Here is a 19,582-nt window from a genome sequence, read left to right as displayed (position 1 = left end):
TGGCTACTAACACTCCAGAGGGGAACGCCCAGTGTGTGGAACAGGGATAGCATAACAAACAAAGAAAAGGAAAAAAAACTAACTGTAGGCCACTAAACACAACTCGCCACCTCACTGGAGGAAAAGCTCCATCAAGGCATTATTGTTGCCACTAGTCTTCCTGCCAATTCTGGTCCATTGGCTCTCGAGTGAGACCATGTTCAGATCGGTGGTCCCACAGAACTTAACATTCAGTCAGGTATTTTTAAATACATTAGTTACATACATCAGATATGTATTTGAATAATGCCTACAGCCGCTGTTTCACCGAACATTCAGAAGTAACAGCACACAATCGTGACAGACAGATCAGTTACATCAGGGGAGACCACAGGAGTCTCCAGGAAGGCCCCACAGGGATCAGAACTGAGAAACAGACGTCAGTCGACGTGGTTAGGCTCACAAATTTGGGCAGAGTCTGAAGGCCTCTCCTCTCAAAAAAAACAACTAAAGATACTATTACATATATACACATACACAAGGCTACGTTACCGAGCGGACCTCACCCGGAGTCCATTACTAGAAGCCCTCTTATAGGGTGGAAAAGGGTGAGCACACGACTTAGCAGCGTGGGAGTCAGACGACAACTCAGCGGTGTAGGTTCAGTGAGTGTTAACAGCAACGTGTGAAGGGTGAGCACAACATTTTACACACGATGAAACATGGACAAGTGCAGATCCTCACTGACCCTGCTCATATTTAAGAAGGATTAAATTACAGTCAAACACTAATTAGGTATATTTTAACAAGTGCTCAAGAGTTAAAGGAACAGTTCAACATGTGGGGAAATACATGCATTTCCTTTGTTGCTGAGTGTTAGAGGAGAACATCAATAACACCATCATGTCTGAACAGCACAGGACATGAAACTACAGCCAATTAGCTTAGCTTGGCATAAGAAATGGAAACAGGAAAGAGCATCTCCAGATGTCATTTACTATGCTTGCATATCATTTGTTCAATCCATTTCAACCAGTGTAAAAATAGATTTGGAAAAGTAAATTATTGAACCTGGCAAACAAGACACAATATTCAAATGAGAAGCTTCAAAGAAGCCGGTGGGCCAGGCTAGCCGTTTAACCATGTTTCCAGTCTTTATGCTAAGCTAAGGCTGTAGCTTTACATTTAACATGATGATACATGACGTGACAGGTATGAGAGTGGTATTAAACTTCTCATCTTTCTTTCAACGAGACAGTGAATAATATCATTTGTCAAACTCTTGTGTGAGGGACAGTGATGTATGTTCTGTTCACATGTGCAGTGAAGGACAGCAAAGACACAGAGTCACGCAATTTTGGTTGCTGATCTAAAGCAGCAGCAGAAATCGACAGGAGAGGAGCATAAAAGCAGGAGAGGGAAGTTAAGGGTGATTTGTCTTTTACACTAACAGTAAAGCCACTTTTGTTCATCGGGGGGAAAGGAGCACAGGGTACATTGGTTCTGCTTCAAGTGCAGAGAAAACAATCCCAAGAAACTGGCGAACTGGGTTGTGAAGACCAGCTACCAACCTGTTAGCTCTGCCACCTTTTCTCCTCTAACACTTAACTCTTTTTTTCTAATCTAAAATAAGCACACACTGCTACCCTTCCCCTGGGTAACTGTGGATGTATCATTTCCTGGCACAGCGCTGAATATATGCTGAGCTGCAGAGATATTTTCTGACTCTTGTGAGTTCAAGTTCTCACGATCCTCAGTGAAGAACTGTCTACAGCGCCAAAGAGAGAGAGAAAAAAAGTTTATACCGCAAAGACTCATTAACAATACAGTGAACTAAGCCTGATTAGCAGGAGCCTCTGATAGAGCAGAGTCTAACAAAACAATTACTGTGTTAGTTTCTCTCGAGACGAAGTACTTTAGCGTTTCCTCTTACAGTAGCACAGTTTTACATGGCAATGACAGTGCGCGAGTGTCAGGAGTGAGTGTTGGGCTTCAGAGGTGAGGGGTCAAAGTGCAGGGAAGCGGCATCAAAGGATGGCGTTGAAGTCCTTCCAGATTCAAACCCAGCGGGCGGCGCTGCCTTCAGTTACTCGCCACCTCATCTGCATTGTCAGCCACGTCTAAGGTGCTGTCCAGTCCACCGCGCGCACGCCAGATCTTCACAGTCCGGTCACTGAAACACAGGAACAAACAGGAACACACAGGAATAAGATGCAGAAAATAATAATGGAAACAACCCATGTGAATAGAGAGTGAGCTGCTTAGCACAAACTGCAATAGCAGTATCAAGGACAAAACAATGAGTAGCATAACTAAATAAATACAGAGAAAAATAATTAAATGACTAAAGAAATGTTCAAATGAAAGTGCTAATTCTGATTTTATACATTTATTTATGTATTTCTTTGTCCATTATGTTAATAAGGTACAGTAAACTGGTCTGAACATTAGCAGGATTGGTTATCTTGGCAAACCAGACAGAAGGAAATTATCCTGATGAAATCTACATGCAACAAGCTGCGAGCAAAAACCTTAACCTAACCCCATGTAATGGTTTCTAGTGGGAGGCTGTTGGCAGACTTGTTGCTGGATGTGCAGCAGTGCCAAGATCAAAAAGTGGCTAATGATGCTGCTTGAACTGGAGGCCATTCCTCTCAGCGCCATCTGTCTATTTCAACGGCAAGTGAGATAGACTGGCAGAACATCACCTGCCAGTTGGAAACAGTATGTGCTGGTTGAACACGAGCATCATGATCCCAAGTGGTATGATGTTCAATAAGAGCAGAACCGTATAAATACAGAAATAATACATTTGTGCATAAATAAATAAATGTCCTTCATACTACATCAGACCCTCATGTTTTGTGACCATCATTTGCATGCAGACTGCAATGACTTTTAATAAACAATTGTCACCTATTAATTTGAAACTGTAGCTTGTGAAGCTGGCTCCTGATTCAACAGCATTTTGCTATTGTTTCCTTGATTTCTTGTAATTCTTTTTACTTTTTTGTGGTCAGTTGCCCTATTGATTGGTTGCTCAATGTCAAGAAGCCGGGTCTTTAATGTAATGCGAACCTGCCAGAGGTCGATACAAAGAACCATCAGAGAGAGAAAGGTAGTGGAAGTAGGAAGAAGACAGCGACACAACACGGCTGACTTGGTGCCAAGGGGTGAGAAACTCCTTTAGCTAAGACAGTGACAGACAATAAATGGTATGCTGATCTCTGAAGTGTGTAACATTGGTCAACTTAAAAGAATTACAACCAACAGTGACTCAGCAGCTTGGAAACCAAGAGGTGGAAATCAATAAGCACTTGACTATTACTGAGATTGAAACAGTGATCAATCTGTGTGTGACCTCCTGACTGGAGTTCATATCAATTATTGATGACCACAGTCAAAAGATGAAGACATTTCAGTCCCTTTAGTGCTTACTGCTTGAAATTCAATAACAATACTCCTGAAATTCAGGAGCATGTCATCCAAACCATGGATGTTTTACTGTATAAGAACAAAGTATATGTTCTTATCATCATCAAAAAAACATAAAATCACAACATTGAATAATTTCACACACAAAAAATGACTATAGGGCCATAATCACCGTCTCAATGACGTTAATAATAATGATCACTCTTTCAAATCGTAGACCATAGCTTTAACATTTATCACTAAACTACCTTGAAGCCAAATCAGGGTCTGGAAAGAAAGTCAAGTGTGTGTGAGACTCACTCTGAGGCGGTGAACAGGTGGTTGCTGTTGGTAGAGATGCCGTTGATGGGGCTCTCGTGACCCTTGAGTTCCCCTAGGGTCCCCAGTGTGTCCGTGTGCCACAGCTTGAGCACCCCTCCTCTGCAGCCGCTGAGCAAGGCCGGAGAGCCGGGGACGACGCCCAGCGCGCACACCCAGTCCCGATGAGCGTTAGGGACTTGCTGGTTGCAGGAAAAGAAATGAATGTGTGAAACGTTGACGCCAACATATAGTCAATCAACAGCTGTAAGTTTCTTAAACTTCACCAGAACTCACGAGGAAGTCTGGTTCCTCCGCAGTTGAGCGGATAAATTAAAGTCTCTCTGCAGAACAGGACATTTTTACAGATGAAAGGTTGCTTTGTGTGACGATAAATTTCATTTGTGTGCTTCAGCGAATTCTTTTAACTGCTGCAAAGACCCTGAAATTCACATTTCCTTCAAACTGTAATATGAAGACACATGACAGGTTCTGTTTCTCATGTGTCTTCGATAGAAAAACCTTTGAAGCAGCATCCCAGCCTTTCTGAGAAAACTCTCTTAAATCTGAATCATTAAGCAAAATCACAGCAACTAACTTGACACATATATCAGGAAGGAACCATTTGAGACGACAGCAATGCTAATCAGCCAAAAAATCATGACAAATTAAAACATCTTGTTAGATAAAATCATTTCCACTGTTTTAGCGCTGATGGTAGCAAAGTTTAATTTCGTACATCCAATTTCACAGTGAATGCAGATTTGTTTTATTGTTCCCTTTGTTCTGTTTTATTCTATTAATTAATTATTAATTATTCTATAACCTTTTTCTTTGAAAATCTTATGTCTTTTTGTGCTTCCTTGTTTCTTTTTAGCTTCTCATGCCTTTTCATTTGTTATGTAAAACACGCTAAAGGGTCTCAGGGCTGAAAGATGATACACAAAAAAAAAATCTACTTTAGCTGACTCCACCATCTCATCTCCTCAGTCTGTCTTTGTAGTGGATTTCTGGTCATCCAGTACCTGCAGCAGGTCTTTTCGGTCCAGGTCCCACTTCTTGATGCCGTTGTCCCGGGAGCCGCTGAAGAGGATATTGCCCTGCACCACCAGAGACTCGATACCGTCGTAATGTGGCGGTTCAAAGTTGTGTGTAGGTGTGATGCTGCCCAGGGAGCCCTCAGTCACATCGAACAGCTGCAACAGCCACAACACGTTACACATGTTAGACGTAGGATATGAAAAAGTATGTCAAAGAGTATTTTACTGTGGAACACACAGTAGCTCTTTATTTACACTTACAATATTAGTTTTTTTTATCACATGCAAGGTAAGCAGATCGTGTTGTGTGATGCAGTTTGTCTTTGTCCTCATTCAAGATGTTTCAGTCTAACTTTATTGCTACACACACCTTAATGTAATGGTCCTTGGAGCCGGTGATCACCAGGTCTTGGTTGTTTGCGGACTGATCCACAGTCAGGCACATTACTGGACCAAGGTGACCTGTGAGTTTCCCAGTGGAGGCGAACCTGAGAGACAAAATGTCATAAATGTCAATCAATACAAAGATTTAATCATCAAAATCCCAGTGTCTAAATGTGGCCTTCTACCATCAGGAGGGGAAAGTTGACATGAAACTTGAATCCATGAAAAAGAGTTATAATATAACCTTAACGGCACAGGTAAACTGTTCTCATAGAAAAGTTTCAGAGACTAAAGTTTGCGTTGTTCAAGTCAGAGTGATTGAAGTATTTGAATCATCCAGTCTGACAGTTACCAGCTCTTTTTATTTATATAACAGGAGCAAAAAAGGCAATAACAGCAGTCAGCGATAAACGATGGGTGACAGGGATGGATTAGATATCAGTCAGGTTTTTAAACAGTGTGCAAAGAAAACAGATTGGACTTTGTATTAACTCAGGGTGTGTGTGTGTGTGTGTGTGTGTGTGTGTGTGTGTGTGAGAGAGAGAGAGAGGCATCAGAAAATGGTGCAGTGGTGTTGTGGGAAGTGAAGAAGAGGTGGTGGGAATGATAAACACAGCCTGCAGGGTTTGTGTCAGACTGGTGTTACAGCAGAATAATGATTTAACAAAGGGATGTGACGATTGGATTCCTGTTTCACTACATCACCAGTCTCAAAGTTTAACCTATGTTGTGAGAAATGATTGAAATCTTGTAAAGCCTCCAAGTCTCTCCATTTTCATTTAGTAGAAATCTTGACCTGATTCAACAAACTTATTGCAACTCATTGAATGAGTCATGTGTGTAGAGACTAGAGAGCTGTTGTGTGTAACTACAGTAGAGTGTAACGCAGTCTGTGTGATCACCTTCTCAGATCCCACGCTCGGACTGAGTTTCCAGCAGCGGCGTACAGAACCGTCCCGTTGGGGTTGAGAGCGATCTGGTTGATCTGGTTCTCTCCTGCTGGGATGGTGACAGTTCGGCTGGTGTTGGATGAACAGGCGTCTCCGACATTAACCTGACCAGAGGACCTGGGGACAACAAGCATGAAGCATGGGTGACTGTGCTGTAGTCACCTGAAGGGCACAACAGGTCCACCTGACTGATACTGTGTTGACCCTTTGACAGCAGACTCTGAGGCCCGATGCTATTTATTAAGAACTTGAGGTTATTTTCTTCATTTCATCTACAGAAACTCCCCGGATCAATAAAAAAATTCTATATTTGTGTATTCTCACAGATTTTAAAAGAACTGATTTTAAGAGTGACAATGTGTGGAGAATAATGTCAGGTAAAGTTATACAACATGGAAATTACATATTTTAAGCAGAAGTAAGCGATCCGGTCGTTTTGGCTAACTTCTTGTCAGCCGATGGAGTTAGCAGTCCCCGCCCTCGTCCCTACGACACCACAGTTACGCGCATCCCTTGGCTGTACACACAGAGAGGACCGCCCCTTCATGCCGTTCTCTCTCCTCATTGGATAAAGGTTGTAGGATACAAGGAAAGTTTTCTCCTCGGCTTACAGCAGAGCAGAGTGACTGACAGACCTGTGTTTCAGACCAAACACTCTATATAAGTGATTGCTGTCGGAAGATAGAACTATTTAAGACTTATATTAACACAAATATTCCGCTTACTTCTGCTTTAAAAAAAAGGTTGTATTCCTGTCATAACAGTGTGTTGTCTCCTGTAGCTTGTTGTGGTGAAATGTAAAGTCAGTCCACTGAGACTGTCACACTCACGTTAGAGTTCGGATGCACTTGGCCGAGTCCCGAATGTCCCACACTTTGATGTAGGACGTCGAGACAGTGAAGACCAAACTGGAGCTGTAGCGGACTGACACCACGTTGTTAGGGTGACCAGCCAGGGACATTATCTCCTGACCCGTCACCAGGTTCCATACCTTACAGGTCCGGTCTGCAGGAGGACACACAGCTTGTCATCTACTACATTGTTTAAACAGCGAGCAGCGTGCTCTCCAAAGGAAGTCAAAACTGAAGCACAACAGCTCAGGATCAAGACTGATGGGGATATTCTGGTCCACAATGCATTCTCATTTTAACTAAACCAAACACAAAGCACATGGGGACAAAAGCTGATTTATCTGTGGGTATGACTGAGAATTACAGTCGAGCTGACTGCCTGTTCTTTTACTTTGGGGGTTTCTGTTTAAAAGCTCCTGCACCATGCAGGTTCTGCTCTACAGTAAGTGCGATGCCACTTTATTTCATTAGCTCCTTTTCTGGTATGCAGTGCAAATGAAAATCTTAATTAATTCCTTTCAGGTTTTATTTGCTGTTATATAACAGTGCGTCAAAATGTATAAATTACTAGAACTGTAACAAGACACGCAATGCATACTGATGAAAGACGGTGGAGAGCGAAGTAGGGAGAGAGGGAAGGAGGGAGGGAGGGAGGGAGGGAGGCGGGAAGGAGGGAGGGAAGGAGCGAGGATTGTGAGCACTGACCTTTGGATCCAGTGAAGAGAAGGTCATCGGTGCAGTCGACACAGAGCACAGCTTTACTGTGTCCCTCTGCCACGTGGACACACTGCAGAGTTGCTGAGCGGCTGCTCTTGGTGGCTGGCACCGGGTTAATGACGCCCCTGGAAAACACATACACACATCATCATCATCAATAGGCGCAGTGTGGACATAATCCTGGCCAATAATCGGAGTGCAGCACAGATGTAAATCACACCCATACAACCAGAGGCATGCACGGCATGCAGCTCTCATGGTTGATCAGCATGATGCTGCATAAACAGAAAGGAACGACAGTAAAAGTCCAAGGGAAAATGAGGAGATAGTTGTGAGCAGAGTCACCCTTATTATGCTGAAGAAGAACAATCTAAAAATACCACTTTACCTTTGAATGTTCACGTAACAGATAAAAAAAAACACACCCGGGGAGACAGAGACAGATGATCATTGGAAAGCAGAAGTGCTGGATCATCAGGGGGAAGCAAGTTCAATAGCATCACAGGAACCAGATCGATCTCTAATTGGGTGTTCGTGTTGACAAATTGGCATCTGATAGTGTAACTGTACATTCACTGCGTGATAGCACTTGTATCTATCAGTATCAGGAGCAGCAGGGCGAGCTGGTGGTGTGCCACAGATCCACATCAATATTCGGATATGTCACACAGAAAGTGTCAGTGATGAAGAGAAGAGGGTTGGTGGAGTCCACACCATGTGCAACTGTGATTCAGATTGACCTCAGCCCTGAGCACCACTGGTGGAGTCGTAGAGGACCACATGATGAATAAAAAATAAAGTTGTACTTGGGTTGTTCGGAGGGAGGAGGGGAAACACGGCAGAGGGTGTGGTTGGACAGGTGGAGACATCCATCCATCCTGGAGTGCAAGAGAGTATCCCATAAACCTGAGAGCTGATTATCTTCTCATTAAAACACTAGTTCCTGTTCTTATCAAGTTCATGTTCCTTGTCAGTCATTATTTAGTACAACTGCACTTTAAGAACTAATTCTAGTTTGAGATCATTGATCAGAAATGAAATGAAATGAATTTAAAACCACTTATCATATAACTTCAGTCTACTCTACATCATACCAGTGGTTTAACAGGTCTGAAATAATAATGTTTTCTATCTTCTATACAGCCACTGATTCCAAGTCACATCAGATCTACAGTATATAGTCTGCTTTACTGTAGTAGTGTCCATGACTTTAACACAACTTTTATTTTGCTTCAACACCTTAAGTCTGACAGACATGTATGCATAAATATTTAGAATTATCAGGATAAATGACTGAAATCTTGGTGTTATCCCAACTACATCATGAAGACTATTGGGTGAAGGATATCAAGGCCAAGTGTTGGTCACTGTGCGGAATTGGTGAGGTAGGCAAAAGCTGGTGGGGCATCACTGTTAACAACCAACATAAGTGCATTGTTTTTGCTACGTTTGCTACAACCTGTTGGCTTGAAGACATTTCCCATTACATTTATTAATGCTGAACGGGTGGAAAAGAATGGCTGCATGAAAGATGAAACATAAATCCTCAGGCCTGCCCTTTGTAAAATGATCTGCAGAAATATGTTATGACAACACTAGTATGGTCACTACAGTGTGCACCCAGGATTGCAAAAAACTACATACTAACCAAAATGATGACAACACTGCACTCCATGATCAAACATGTGCTTGTACATATCAACATGTGTGCTTCATGGCTACATTAATAGGAAATGCGCTGCAACTTTGCAAATGAGACATTGGTCCAGCATTTAACAAACTGACAGATTTTGGAGTGCAGGGGTCCAGCTCAAATCTCTCACCGTGTCAGGCTAATGTCAATTTTACTTATCTTCACTTCTTACTTATCCTGCAGAACACGCGCGGTACGCCCCAGATACCCTGTCATACGGCTAAAGACGACGACGTGGTTACTAGGACGAGCGGTCGGGGGGACAGGAAGTGGTGGGCTGCTCTTCGGGTTCCTGGTGACTGGGCTGTGAAGAAGACAGTGGGGCTGCCAATTAAGCCGCAGCATAATTAAAGTGTGTGCTAAGCTGTTTACACACTGCTGGCAGAAGTGTGGGAGGACTGCATGAAGACAGAAGGAGGACACATATGCTGCATTCACGTCATAGGGGAGCAACTGTCAGCACAGCCTGACAGTAAACTGTTTGCACATTCAAACTCATCTGAAGGTATGAAGGTGGCTGAGGCGTCCTGCTCGATTCGCTTCACTGTGCTTATCAGTAATAATATTTCAGAGCAGCCAGTGATAGAGGTGTCTCAACAGAAATCCACAAAAACATTTGATGAGAGTTGAGAGGAAACATATCCGAGGTGGATCAGTAGACTAGTCCCAGCATTAAGTCATTTCAAGTTAGCTTTATTATGAAACCCAAGTCAAAAGCTTAACACAATGCATCTTTCCTCTGTAAAATGGCAAGGACACAATTTTCAGTTTGAAGATGTAAATAATAATAACATAGAACAGGTTTTACCTAAGTATCAAAACTACAATAATAGCCAGGCTTGTGTGAAGTTTAAAGCTTACTGCACAGTGTAAAAAAAAACAACAACAAATTAGTTCCTTGTCCATTAAAAATGACATGTTTAGCCTGAGGGAGGTGGCAGAGTAAATGCCGTGTTGTAGCCTCGGGGGTTAATTCTGTGTGCTGTCCTAGTGGCCCAGTGGACAAAACACATGTCATGTAATTGCAGCAGCCTGGTTCAAGTCTGGTCAGAGACATTTTTATAAATAAACAACAACTTGTTTGCTTTGTCTTAATTATCCTCTCTGCAAAATCCCCAAAAGCCACGTGATACTGTAAGAATGAGTTGTTTTGTTTGTTGTGTGCATACAGTAAGAATGAGTCATTCTCCGTGCTGATGGAAACCTTTGTTGTCAGGCAGTGGTCTTGACCACCATTTTTTAAATTAAAAACATAGCATTTACTGGTTTTTCCTTATGACATGAATGCAGCGATATTCAGTTCTCATATTGACCACATGCACAGACTTACAGTACCATGCATGTGTCCAACAGCTTGTGTGTACAAAGCACAGAGGTAAGCGTGTGCATGTCATGCCAACAGAAGCTTAAAGAAACTTGAATACGACTAGACTAACTGAGTGATTATTACCCAGAGGTAGGTTATTATCATAAAATAGATCCATTCATCTGCTATATTAAGTCCTCTGCTGTGTATTCTGAGTTGTCAGTGCATGATCAGTTCACTCAGCACTTTCTACCTCACTAACAAGAATCAACTCTGAAGACAAAGACAGGGACAGGACAGAGATTTCTTCAATAATGAACATGTTCAGCAGCAGAAGGACTGATAAGCAAGTTGAACACTGAATTTGAGTCAAATGCACCAGCAGTGAAAAGAGAATAAATCTCACCAATTGTCACCATTATGGCTCAAAGAAGTTAGCCAGGAAAAAATATGACTTAAAATTCAGCATAGAACTTGGTAGGTCAAAGATTATCACACCAGGTCAAGAGCATCGTTGATTTAGTTGAGACCACATGCTTCTCCAAAGCAGGAAACGGAGAGAGGAAGTATTAGTAGAGTTGAAGTTGAAGTTATTTCTCTCTTTTTTTCCCTCGGCTTTGCAGCCCACGACGTCGGCACCGAGCTCTTACTGTTTAATCTCCTTGACCTTTGCCCTGTCGGCCGATGCGTGCGCCTTGTCATAGGTCTTCCTGCGAGAGAGTGGCGAAGGCTCTGGAGCTCGCCTTTCCACCCCTGGCGAGGTTCTGGAGCCAGAACTGATCGTTCAGTTTCATCAATTCGTCCACAAACAACACAAAGACAGTATGCAGAAATAATAATAAAAAACAACAGAAGGATGTAAAAACAAACATAAAATAATGGCAACAATTACAGTAGGAGATGAGCATGCAGTACACACAGAAACACAGTTACCTGATGTTTAAAGTCCCAAAACAGAGGTGGGTCTTGGTGGCCAAGCTCATGTTTTAACTACAGAGGATACTGTGCAGGTTTTAAGCTTCGCTAACATATAACTGCACTACTGTATCTGCTGATGGATCACTGTCAGCCAAAGCTCTGTTTTACACTCAAGTCAATGTACACTTGGGTTTAAAGCATGGCCTTTCACAATCCAGTTAAAGCAGCCTGTTAAAATATTTGCTTTCATTGCATCACTCAGCTCTAATAAGGGATTAGAAGGATAGTTTATGAAGCAATAACAAGTAAGGCATATAAATGTTAATATTTGCTCCAGTCTGCATGCTTTTACCTCAAAGACCTCATCAGGTGGAGGAGGATACAGTCATTGAATGCAAGGAGACTCATGAATAATGTGAAACAACATTAAAGGAAGCAGAGAATGTAGTGGCAACATCAAACATGCAGGCAGCAAGTAGGTAGCAATTAATGTGTTAGAAAAGAGTGCCGGGCCTGGACTTACATGCTGCCCATTTTAGAGGAAAAGCCGGGGGAGAGAGCGGTGTAGTCCCTGACTGATGAGCCTGACGTGTCCGTGTCTCCTCCCCCATCCGGTGTCTCTGCCAACGGCAGCATGGGACCAGAGAAGTCTGTGGTGGGCGCATCAGGGGCAGAGTCAGAGTTTGCGTACAGCAGCTCCATCTGAGTGGTGGTCCTCCTTCGAGCCTGTGCAGCACAGATACAGGGAAGTTAGAATGAAAAAGTACTGGTGAGGTAACGATTTCTGCAGACACTGAGGCATAAACGCAATAAACTGTGCAATACCTTATTCCTTGTTTTGGTCTCTCCGCAGAGTTTCATGAGATCTGATGCTAAAGTGCTGGAGGGAAAACATGAGTTTTATATGTGAGTAACTATAAAAACACACTTGACCTTTTACAAAGTAGCACAACAGCCTCCAACTAAATCAGAGAATAAGATGAGCTCACTCTGCTTTAAACAAAGGTACAAAATATTCAAAAATAAAATCAAATGTAGTCACAGGTAACAAACTACATGAACATAATGCAACATTACATACAAGATACATAAATCACATACATGTGTTACATGTAGATCACAGTCGCACATAATACAGCGTAAATATGAATAAAATACCTCTACATCACATAAAATTATTATAAACAAACATGATGAAAAAGGCAATAGACATAATGATACTATATCATGAAAACATGCCATGATAGTAAATAGTACAAAATGTTGCAACAGCCACATTATTCTAGTTATGTGTCTCTCCACTTCTGCTCCCTGTTGGATTTGAAGTTATAATTTTTATTGCTGATATTTACAGTTTGAATTTGTGTAACATTTCTCATTTTTCAAAATAGAGCCAACGGACCAACAGGGGTCTTTGAGGGGGATTCCTCGAAAAATCCATCAAAAAGGGGGAATTGTTTAATTTCACTTTATTTATATCCTTAAATTACAAAATGTGTAACTTTAAATGACATGTGGTCTAATTTGTGTTGCTGTGAAAAAGTTTATGAGCTATTGCTTTATATTAGTGTATATGACATACGGGGGTAAAGCTGAATATAATATTGTAACATAAAACATTCTGTAATAAAAACCATTAACTCACGTTCCCTCGGCTGAAGGGCTCTGAGCAGACTCATCACTGCTGCTGTCGTCTCCATTTTCTGTCAAATTAAATCAATGAATATTATCAGGCGTAGAAAATTCCCTCTTGGCTGATATGACTGCTAAATGACTTTCTGTTCACTTCTCCTAAAACTAAATAATTCATCCTTTTTTTTCTATTTCACTAAAGGGTGAGCAGTTTTCTCTTTATTATCAAAAAAGAAGGAGGGAAGCAGATGAGGGCGATGTCAGCGCAGTGCCATGCCGTTTTTATCCACATCCTCACTAAGCTCGATGGGATCAGATGGATTGAAAATGGTGAGAGGTCAGAGGTCAGACAGCGGGCCAGGTGGGGACGGTTATAAGGAGAGAGATGTGTGGTAAAAGATAAAAGACCCGATATGAGGCGACCAGGTGGAGGAGTGGAAGGAATGATTAATCCGCTGCTCCTGATGGGGACAGCTGACCAACAGGGTCCAGCTGAGCTAATAGTACATCCATGGTGATGGTTCCTGTGGAAGGGTCTGGGGTTAGCAGGGTGCTAAAGCATGGAGGCTGTAGCACATAGTGAGCTAAGAGTAGGAGAAGGAGGAGGAGGAGGAGGAGGAGGATGTGTCCAGATGAAGGGAAGTGAAGGGCTGGCAGACAGATGAAGGGAAGCCTGGTTGAATTGCACCTCATGCACCTGTTCATGTTATGTTTAGTTAGTTTTCAGTGCAAAGGGAAGGAACCATGCATCCATAACACAGATTAAGAGTCTAGTATGGTTTCACTTACCAGCAGGGATGTTACCTAGCTCTGAAAAAACATAAGAAAACAAAAAAGAAAAAGAAAACGTGGGGGAACAGAAAAAAGGCAATGCACAAATCAAAAACACAGTCCCCCAAAATTCTATAAAAAAACGAAAGGAAAATAAAGTGCATCTACGGTAAACTGAGTGTCCTGCTGAAGAGAGGCTCTCAAAAATATGTAATTAAAATATTGACAAATTTGGTTTCATACAATTTTATTACCAAATTGTGTAACAATTGGTTCAGCTTCTATTCAGCAGAAGGCGCCACCACAAGAGCATCTCAATAAAACCAAACATGCAAACAACCAGCAACTCAGTCCACTTCCTGGAAGCAGGTAAGAGATGTACAAGGACATCATCATCATCATCATCATCATCATCATCATCATCATCATCATCATCATCATCATCATCATCAGCCTCATCCCAGAGTTAAATCTGAACCCCACTTTACATGACGTGCTTCTACAGTACTGACACTTCCAGGAGGTGGGCTGAGTTAGACCACCAGGGGTCCTGGTCTGTGTTCTGGTCCTTTTATTTTTATCTCCACTTCCCCCTCGACCCAACAGGTGCTGCCGTTACCTTGCAGAGCGTTCCCCAGCAGGGCGTCCAGCTCCGGGTTGAACTCTGCCTTCTCCTTCAGCATGTGAAAGAGCAGCTGGTTCTGTGTAGCGCTGGTGATCTCTGTCTGCTTCAGCCTGCCCTCCATCACCTTCACCTGGGACTCCTTCTGAGCCGCCTGCAGACCCTGAGAGGACGCAGATGTTTCACAGTCATTGTGGTCACAGTCCATTTTATCTCACAGATACTCATCTCTATTTTTTAATTATAGAACCTGATAGAATCATACTGAAACCTACTTCAATAGAACATTATAAACATTGTACCATTGTTTATTTCAGAGCAACGCGTTTCGCTTGTGGCTTCTTCAGGCTCACATATGAAACTAAGACATTTTAAATCTTTTTATGAATTACTTCAATTACTTCAATAGAACTTCAATTACTTCAATAGAACATTATAAACATTGTACCATTGTTTATTTCAGAGCAACGCATTTCGCTTGTGGCTTCTTCAGGCTCACATATAAAACTAAGACATTTTAAATCTTTTATGAATTATGATGAAATTATTATTATCAATTTTAACTGTTTTTTAATGAAATTATGAGCATTCAATTATTAACTTATTGGCCCTTACAAAAACATTTGCACTATTTCACCTCTTGCCAAGTTTGCATTCTTGTTATAGGGCTGGTATCTGACACAGGTGCAGCTTTTTGTGCTTCATCTGGTCATTATCAGTGCTGGTACCTTGTTAATGGCCATTGACATGAAGTGATCGAGCAGGAAGCGAGCCTCTACCAGAGTGCAGGAACCAATCACAGCAGAGACGTCCACAGTGTCTCCCTCCTCCTGGAGACAAACAGAAGTTCAGAAGAGGCAGTGAGTTGTGTCTCATTCACTTTTGACTCGGTCCATCTAATTGACCAGTTTCAGTTTCATGGTTAAGGTTCAGGCTCTTTCACCTTGGTCTCCTCCATCTGCATAATGTTGGCCTGACAGTCTGCGATGCTGTCATTGATGTAGTCTATGTTTGCCGTCAGCGCGTCAACCTCTTCGTTGAGGGGAGGCAGGGCCTTCTCGTCCTCTGGCCCCTCCCTGAGCAGCCGGTCCCTCTTCCTGATGACCTTTTCCTTACGCTTGGTCAGCTCCTCCCGTTGCTACAGAGACAGACAAAGAGGACAGGACAGCTTTACATTTAGTTTTGTTTTTGCATCCGACCGATGATGAGTCATGCAGCGACAAGATGATAGAGCAGTTAATTAAAGACCTCTCCGGGTTCAGGATCTGACACAGAAACAACCACTCAGTTTTTAGCGGCTACAGCTGATGATAAATCCGTTCATTTCACTTTTAGATCCCAAGGTTCAGGCCCATCCATCACTGGCCATGTCACCTTTAACATTGCCTTGGCCCATGCGAGTCTCTCCAGTACCACCGCTCTCTCCTCAAGGTTTGCAGCTTTCAGAAAGTCTTTCAGATGATGGATTACTACTCCGTAGGAGAGGTTTCTATCCACAACCACAGCGGAAGACACCTCGCTAATGTTAGATCATTCAGACTCAGCAGAGGTTTGTGTAGATCATAAAAAGCTGTTCAGAAATCCACACCTCTATATTTCTGTACTGGAAACATTTAACTAAGAAAACAAGCAAAGAACCTGCATCTGATGTAAAAAAAAAAAAAACAATTCTGTGGATTGCTGTTGAACTGTACATTACACTGTGTGTGCAGGACAAGCTTTTACACTCAAGAACATTACATTTTGTTTTCAAGGTAAATTCATGCAAAACCGCTGATGCATGTTCCTGTCGGGGGCAGTTCTTCAGCAAGCAGTCTCTGCATTTGCCTCGAAAACAACTCTATCTCGTAACGTTCTGTTATTATTTCACAGCGTGGTGAATGTGCAGGTCACAACTTGTCAATGAGAGTGTTTTGGAGTCGTTGGATTGTGTATTTGATGAGTTTGACGAGGGAAACCAAGAAATCCCATTAGCCTCCGTAGCGTAGCTCTGAACAGCTCATGGCTCTGCTCCTCCGCTAAAAATAGCTTGCACCGACAATTAAAGGTAACGAACCTACTCTTAAAACTATCTTTGGTAAAGCTGGCTGTTAGAGCAACATTTACACTGTAGCTGTTGCTGGCTGTTGACTACAAACTTGTGTAAATAGAGTGGCAAGCAGGAAACAGCATTATTTAGATAAGTTCCCAGAGGCCTTGTCTCAAGGCAGGTGGGATCATCTCTATGAGGACAACAGCCCAACAAATGGAGGACTTTTTCCTCACTGGCCTCTGACCTGTAGCTCCATCGGGAGCGAGCCCATGTTGGTTTAATAACATAAACCAATCATCCGTCTTGTGTAGGTGTGTGAGTGGGATGTCGTGAGGTGGGGGTCACTGCAACATGACATTGTAAATCACAGTAAACGCGCAGTGCTGCAGGACTTCACCTTGAGGAGGCGGTTCATGTCGGTCTCCATGTTGGAGATGGTCATCCTCTGCATGATGACGTCAGAGACCCGCCGCTCCAGGGACTGCCATTTATTACGAGCGATTCTGGTCGAGTAAATACCCGCTGTACGCCTGTAGGTCAGACTTCACACACAGCACCAGTCAATAAAGTTATTGATTAATGCATCAAATTACTCAACACATCTGTGTACATTCAGGAATGCTGTAAATCAAGAAGCTATAATGAAAAAAAAATGTGCAAAGACGGGTTTATGTGACATTTTAGGGGCTGGAGATGAGCCTTGTATTAACAGTACAGGGCACATTCAGGCTCCATCTTTGGATGCCTTCCATATTGACCCACACACACTCACCGAGTACCGTTGGGAGCCGCGTTGCCCGAGGAGTACATGCGTCCAGATGGAGGTCTGTGGGCGGAGTCCTGGACTGGCTCTGGGAGGTTGACCTTCCTGATGACCTTACCTGAGGTGGGCCTGGCCTGCCTCCTCAGAGCCGTCACCTGACACACAGGCAAACGCAAGAGGAGCATGCATGAGAAATATTGCAGGAATTTCAGCCTGTGGCATGTATGTGTAAAACCAAAACCACAACTGAACAAAAGCTATGTTTTCCTCTTCTACAGGCATATATTTATATTATATTTATATTTTTTGCCCACAATAAATATTGTTTATATTTGTTACATATGGTCTCTACAATTTTTGTAACATTTTCTGTTCACTGTGCAGTGCGTGCACCCAGACCTGTAGACACTTTTTTTGGAGTTGTGTGCATGTTCTCCACATGTTACAAGCAGAACGTGACCAGTGATTCTGCAGTTACCATGAAGGAGCATTAGACAGTAAAATCTTAATTTTCTCATTCATAAAAACGAATGGGGACTAAGCGCAACTTAAAGGGATAGTTCACCCACAATTTAAATTACACTCATTATCTACTCACCCTCATGTCGACTAAGGGCTGGGAGAAGTTTAAGAGTCCTCCGTGCCTTCTCTGAGTTACAGCGGGGCTCTGTGCAGCACTGCATGTCCATATAACGGTTGCGAATGGAGCTCACTTTTCTTCGTCCAAAAAGACACACCAGGGCGGTGTGTGGCGCAGTGGTTAAGGCGGCCGTCCCATGTAGAGGCTATAGTCCTCAACGCAGGCGTCCCCGGTTCGAATCCCGCGTCGGGCAGACCTGCATGTCATTCCCCCCTCTCTGCTTCCCCCTTTCCTGTCTATCTCTACTATGGCTATCAAATAAAGGCATAAAAAGCCAAAAATATACTAAAAAAAAAAAAAAAAGACACACCAAAAATCATCCAAATACCTCCATAGTGCTCGTATGTAATGTCCGTCTTGTATTGAAGCCCCAACATGAGAAATTGTTCCGAAAAAATTTAAATAAGTATATGTTTTAAGCTTGTTTGTAGCTGAAGCTCCCAGCACTGCTCTTCCTGGTCCGTCTAAATCTCGCACGATTTGCATTGACACCCAGTTCACGGCTCCGCAAATCGCGTGAGATTCCGGCAGAGCAACACTGGGAGCTTCCGCTACAAACAAGCTTAAAACATACTTATTTAATTTTTTTCGGAACAATTTCTTATGTTGGGACTTCAATACAAGAGGGACATTACAGACGAGCAGTATGGAGGTATTTGGATGTTTTTTGGTGTGTCTTTTTGGACGAAGAAAAGTGAGCTCCGTTCACAACCGTCATATGGACATGCAGTGCTGCACAGAGCCCCGCTGTAACTCAGAGAAGGCACGGAGGACTCTGAAACTTCTCCCAACCCTAGGTCGACATGAGGGTGAGTAGATAATGAGTGAAATTTGAATTTTGGGTGAACTATCCCTTTAAATACAGCAATGAATAAGGTAAATAAAGCCACAGTCACCTCCTCAGTCTTTCTCCTCAGAATGAGCTCCTGCTGCCTCTTCTGAGCCTCCAATAACCTCAGTTGATGCTGAGAACGAACAAAGAAATTACAGTGTCAGCAAAATTAATTCACTGAAAACATTTAAACTAATGAGCGGCCGATGCTGACGAGGCTGAGAACGACCTCCCCGTCACCGACCTCTTGCTTGCGTTGGTCTTTCTTCAAAGAGGCGATTTCACGGTTTCTGCGAGATTCGTTCATCCTGTTCTTCTCCTGTTGCTCCTTCATCTGCTTCATGAGACGGACCTGCAACAAATAAACATTGTATTACACACACATATCAAAAAACAAACTAAAATCTAATATAAATCTGAAATTTAAAAATTCATGTGGATTACTGTCTGTCCACTGAGCATCCTCATTAGTTTTGTGTCTTTTTGGTTTTAAATGTGTGAGGAAATAATATAACAAAAAGACAGTAAAGAGATGAAATGAAAAGATGCCACAAGAGGTAATAAATAAATTAAACTGCTGGTTCAGCTACATGTTTGTAACTTGATTCATAATATGTTATGTTAACTATATTTAAATAAAGTGGAAGACAATTCTTCCAAGCATGAAGAGACACAATGGAAAACACAGCCACAATTTCCCACTAAAGACATCACAGTGCA

At 42.5% G+C, this 19,582-nt stretch overlaps 1 protein-coding gene across 13 annotated transcripts in view; it reads right to left on the bottom strand.

Annotated features, from left to right (window-relative positions):
* Positions 1-241: 241 nt before the first annotated feature.
* The window catches only part of LOC146985563 (kinesin-like protein KIF21A), a 55,018-nt gene continuing 35,677 nt past the window's right edge, over positions 242-19,582 (bottom strand). For 2 of the 13 annotated variants that reach the window (XM_085778616.1, XM_085778620.1), the window contains 19 exons: positions 19,107-19,214; positions 18,927-18,995; positions 17,400-17,545; positions 17,025-17,169; positions 15,539-15,733; positions 15,324-15,425; positions 14,593-14,758; positions 13,992-14,012; positions 13,216-13,273; positions 12,396-12,450; positions 12,094-12,296; positions 11,303-11,428; positions 7,642-7,778; positions 6,916-7,090; positions 6,038-6,202; positions 5,122-5,239; positions 4,737-4,907; positions 3,715-3,914; positions 242-2,152 (listed from right to left, as the gene is read on the bottom strand). In XM_085778616.1, the coding sequence (XP_085634742.1) occupies positions 2,062-2,152; positions 3,715-3,914; positions 4,737-4,907; positions 5,122-5,239; positions 6,038-6,202; positions 6,916-7,090; positions 7,642-7,778; positions 11,303-11,428; positions 12,094-12,296; positions 12,396-12,450; positions 13,216-13,273; positions 13,992-14,012; positions 14,593-14,758; positions 15,324-15,425; positions 15,539-15,733; positions 17,025-17,169; positions 17,400-17,545; positions 18,927-18,995; positions 19,107-19,214 (2,451 nt within the window). In that variant the 3' untranslated portion in view covers positions 242-2,061. Of the gene's footprint in view, positions 2,153-3,714; positions 3,915-4,736; positions 4,908-5,121; positions 5,240-6,037; positions 6,203-6,915; positions 7,091-7,641; positions 7,779-8,459; positions 8,532-9,518; positions 9,651-11,302; positions 11,429-12,093; positions 12,297-12,395; positions 12,451-13,215; positions 13,274-13,991; positions 14,013-14,592; positions 14,759-15,323; positions 15,426-15,538; positions 15,734-17,024; positions 17,170-17,399; positions 17,546-18,926; positions 18,996-19,106; positions 19,215-19,582 lie in introns of all 13 variants that reach the window. The other 11 variants (XM_085778617.1, XM_085778621.1, XM_085778625.1 and 8 more) reach the window with 6 other exon arrangements.

Source organism: Trachurus japonicus, chromosome 6 (genome assembly GCF_045865225.1).
Source record: "Trachurus japonicus isolate A0001 chromosome 6, Traja_1.0".
Taxonomy (NCBI): domain Eukaryota; kingdom Metazoa; phylum Chordata; class Actinopteri; order Carangiformes; family Carangidae; genus Trachurus; species Trachurus japonicus.
The sequence above is the reverse complement of the archived record's forward strand: the minus strand, read 5'-3'. Positions and strand labels throughout refer to the sequence as shown.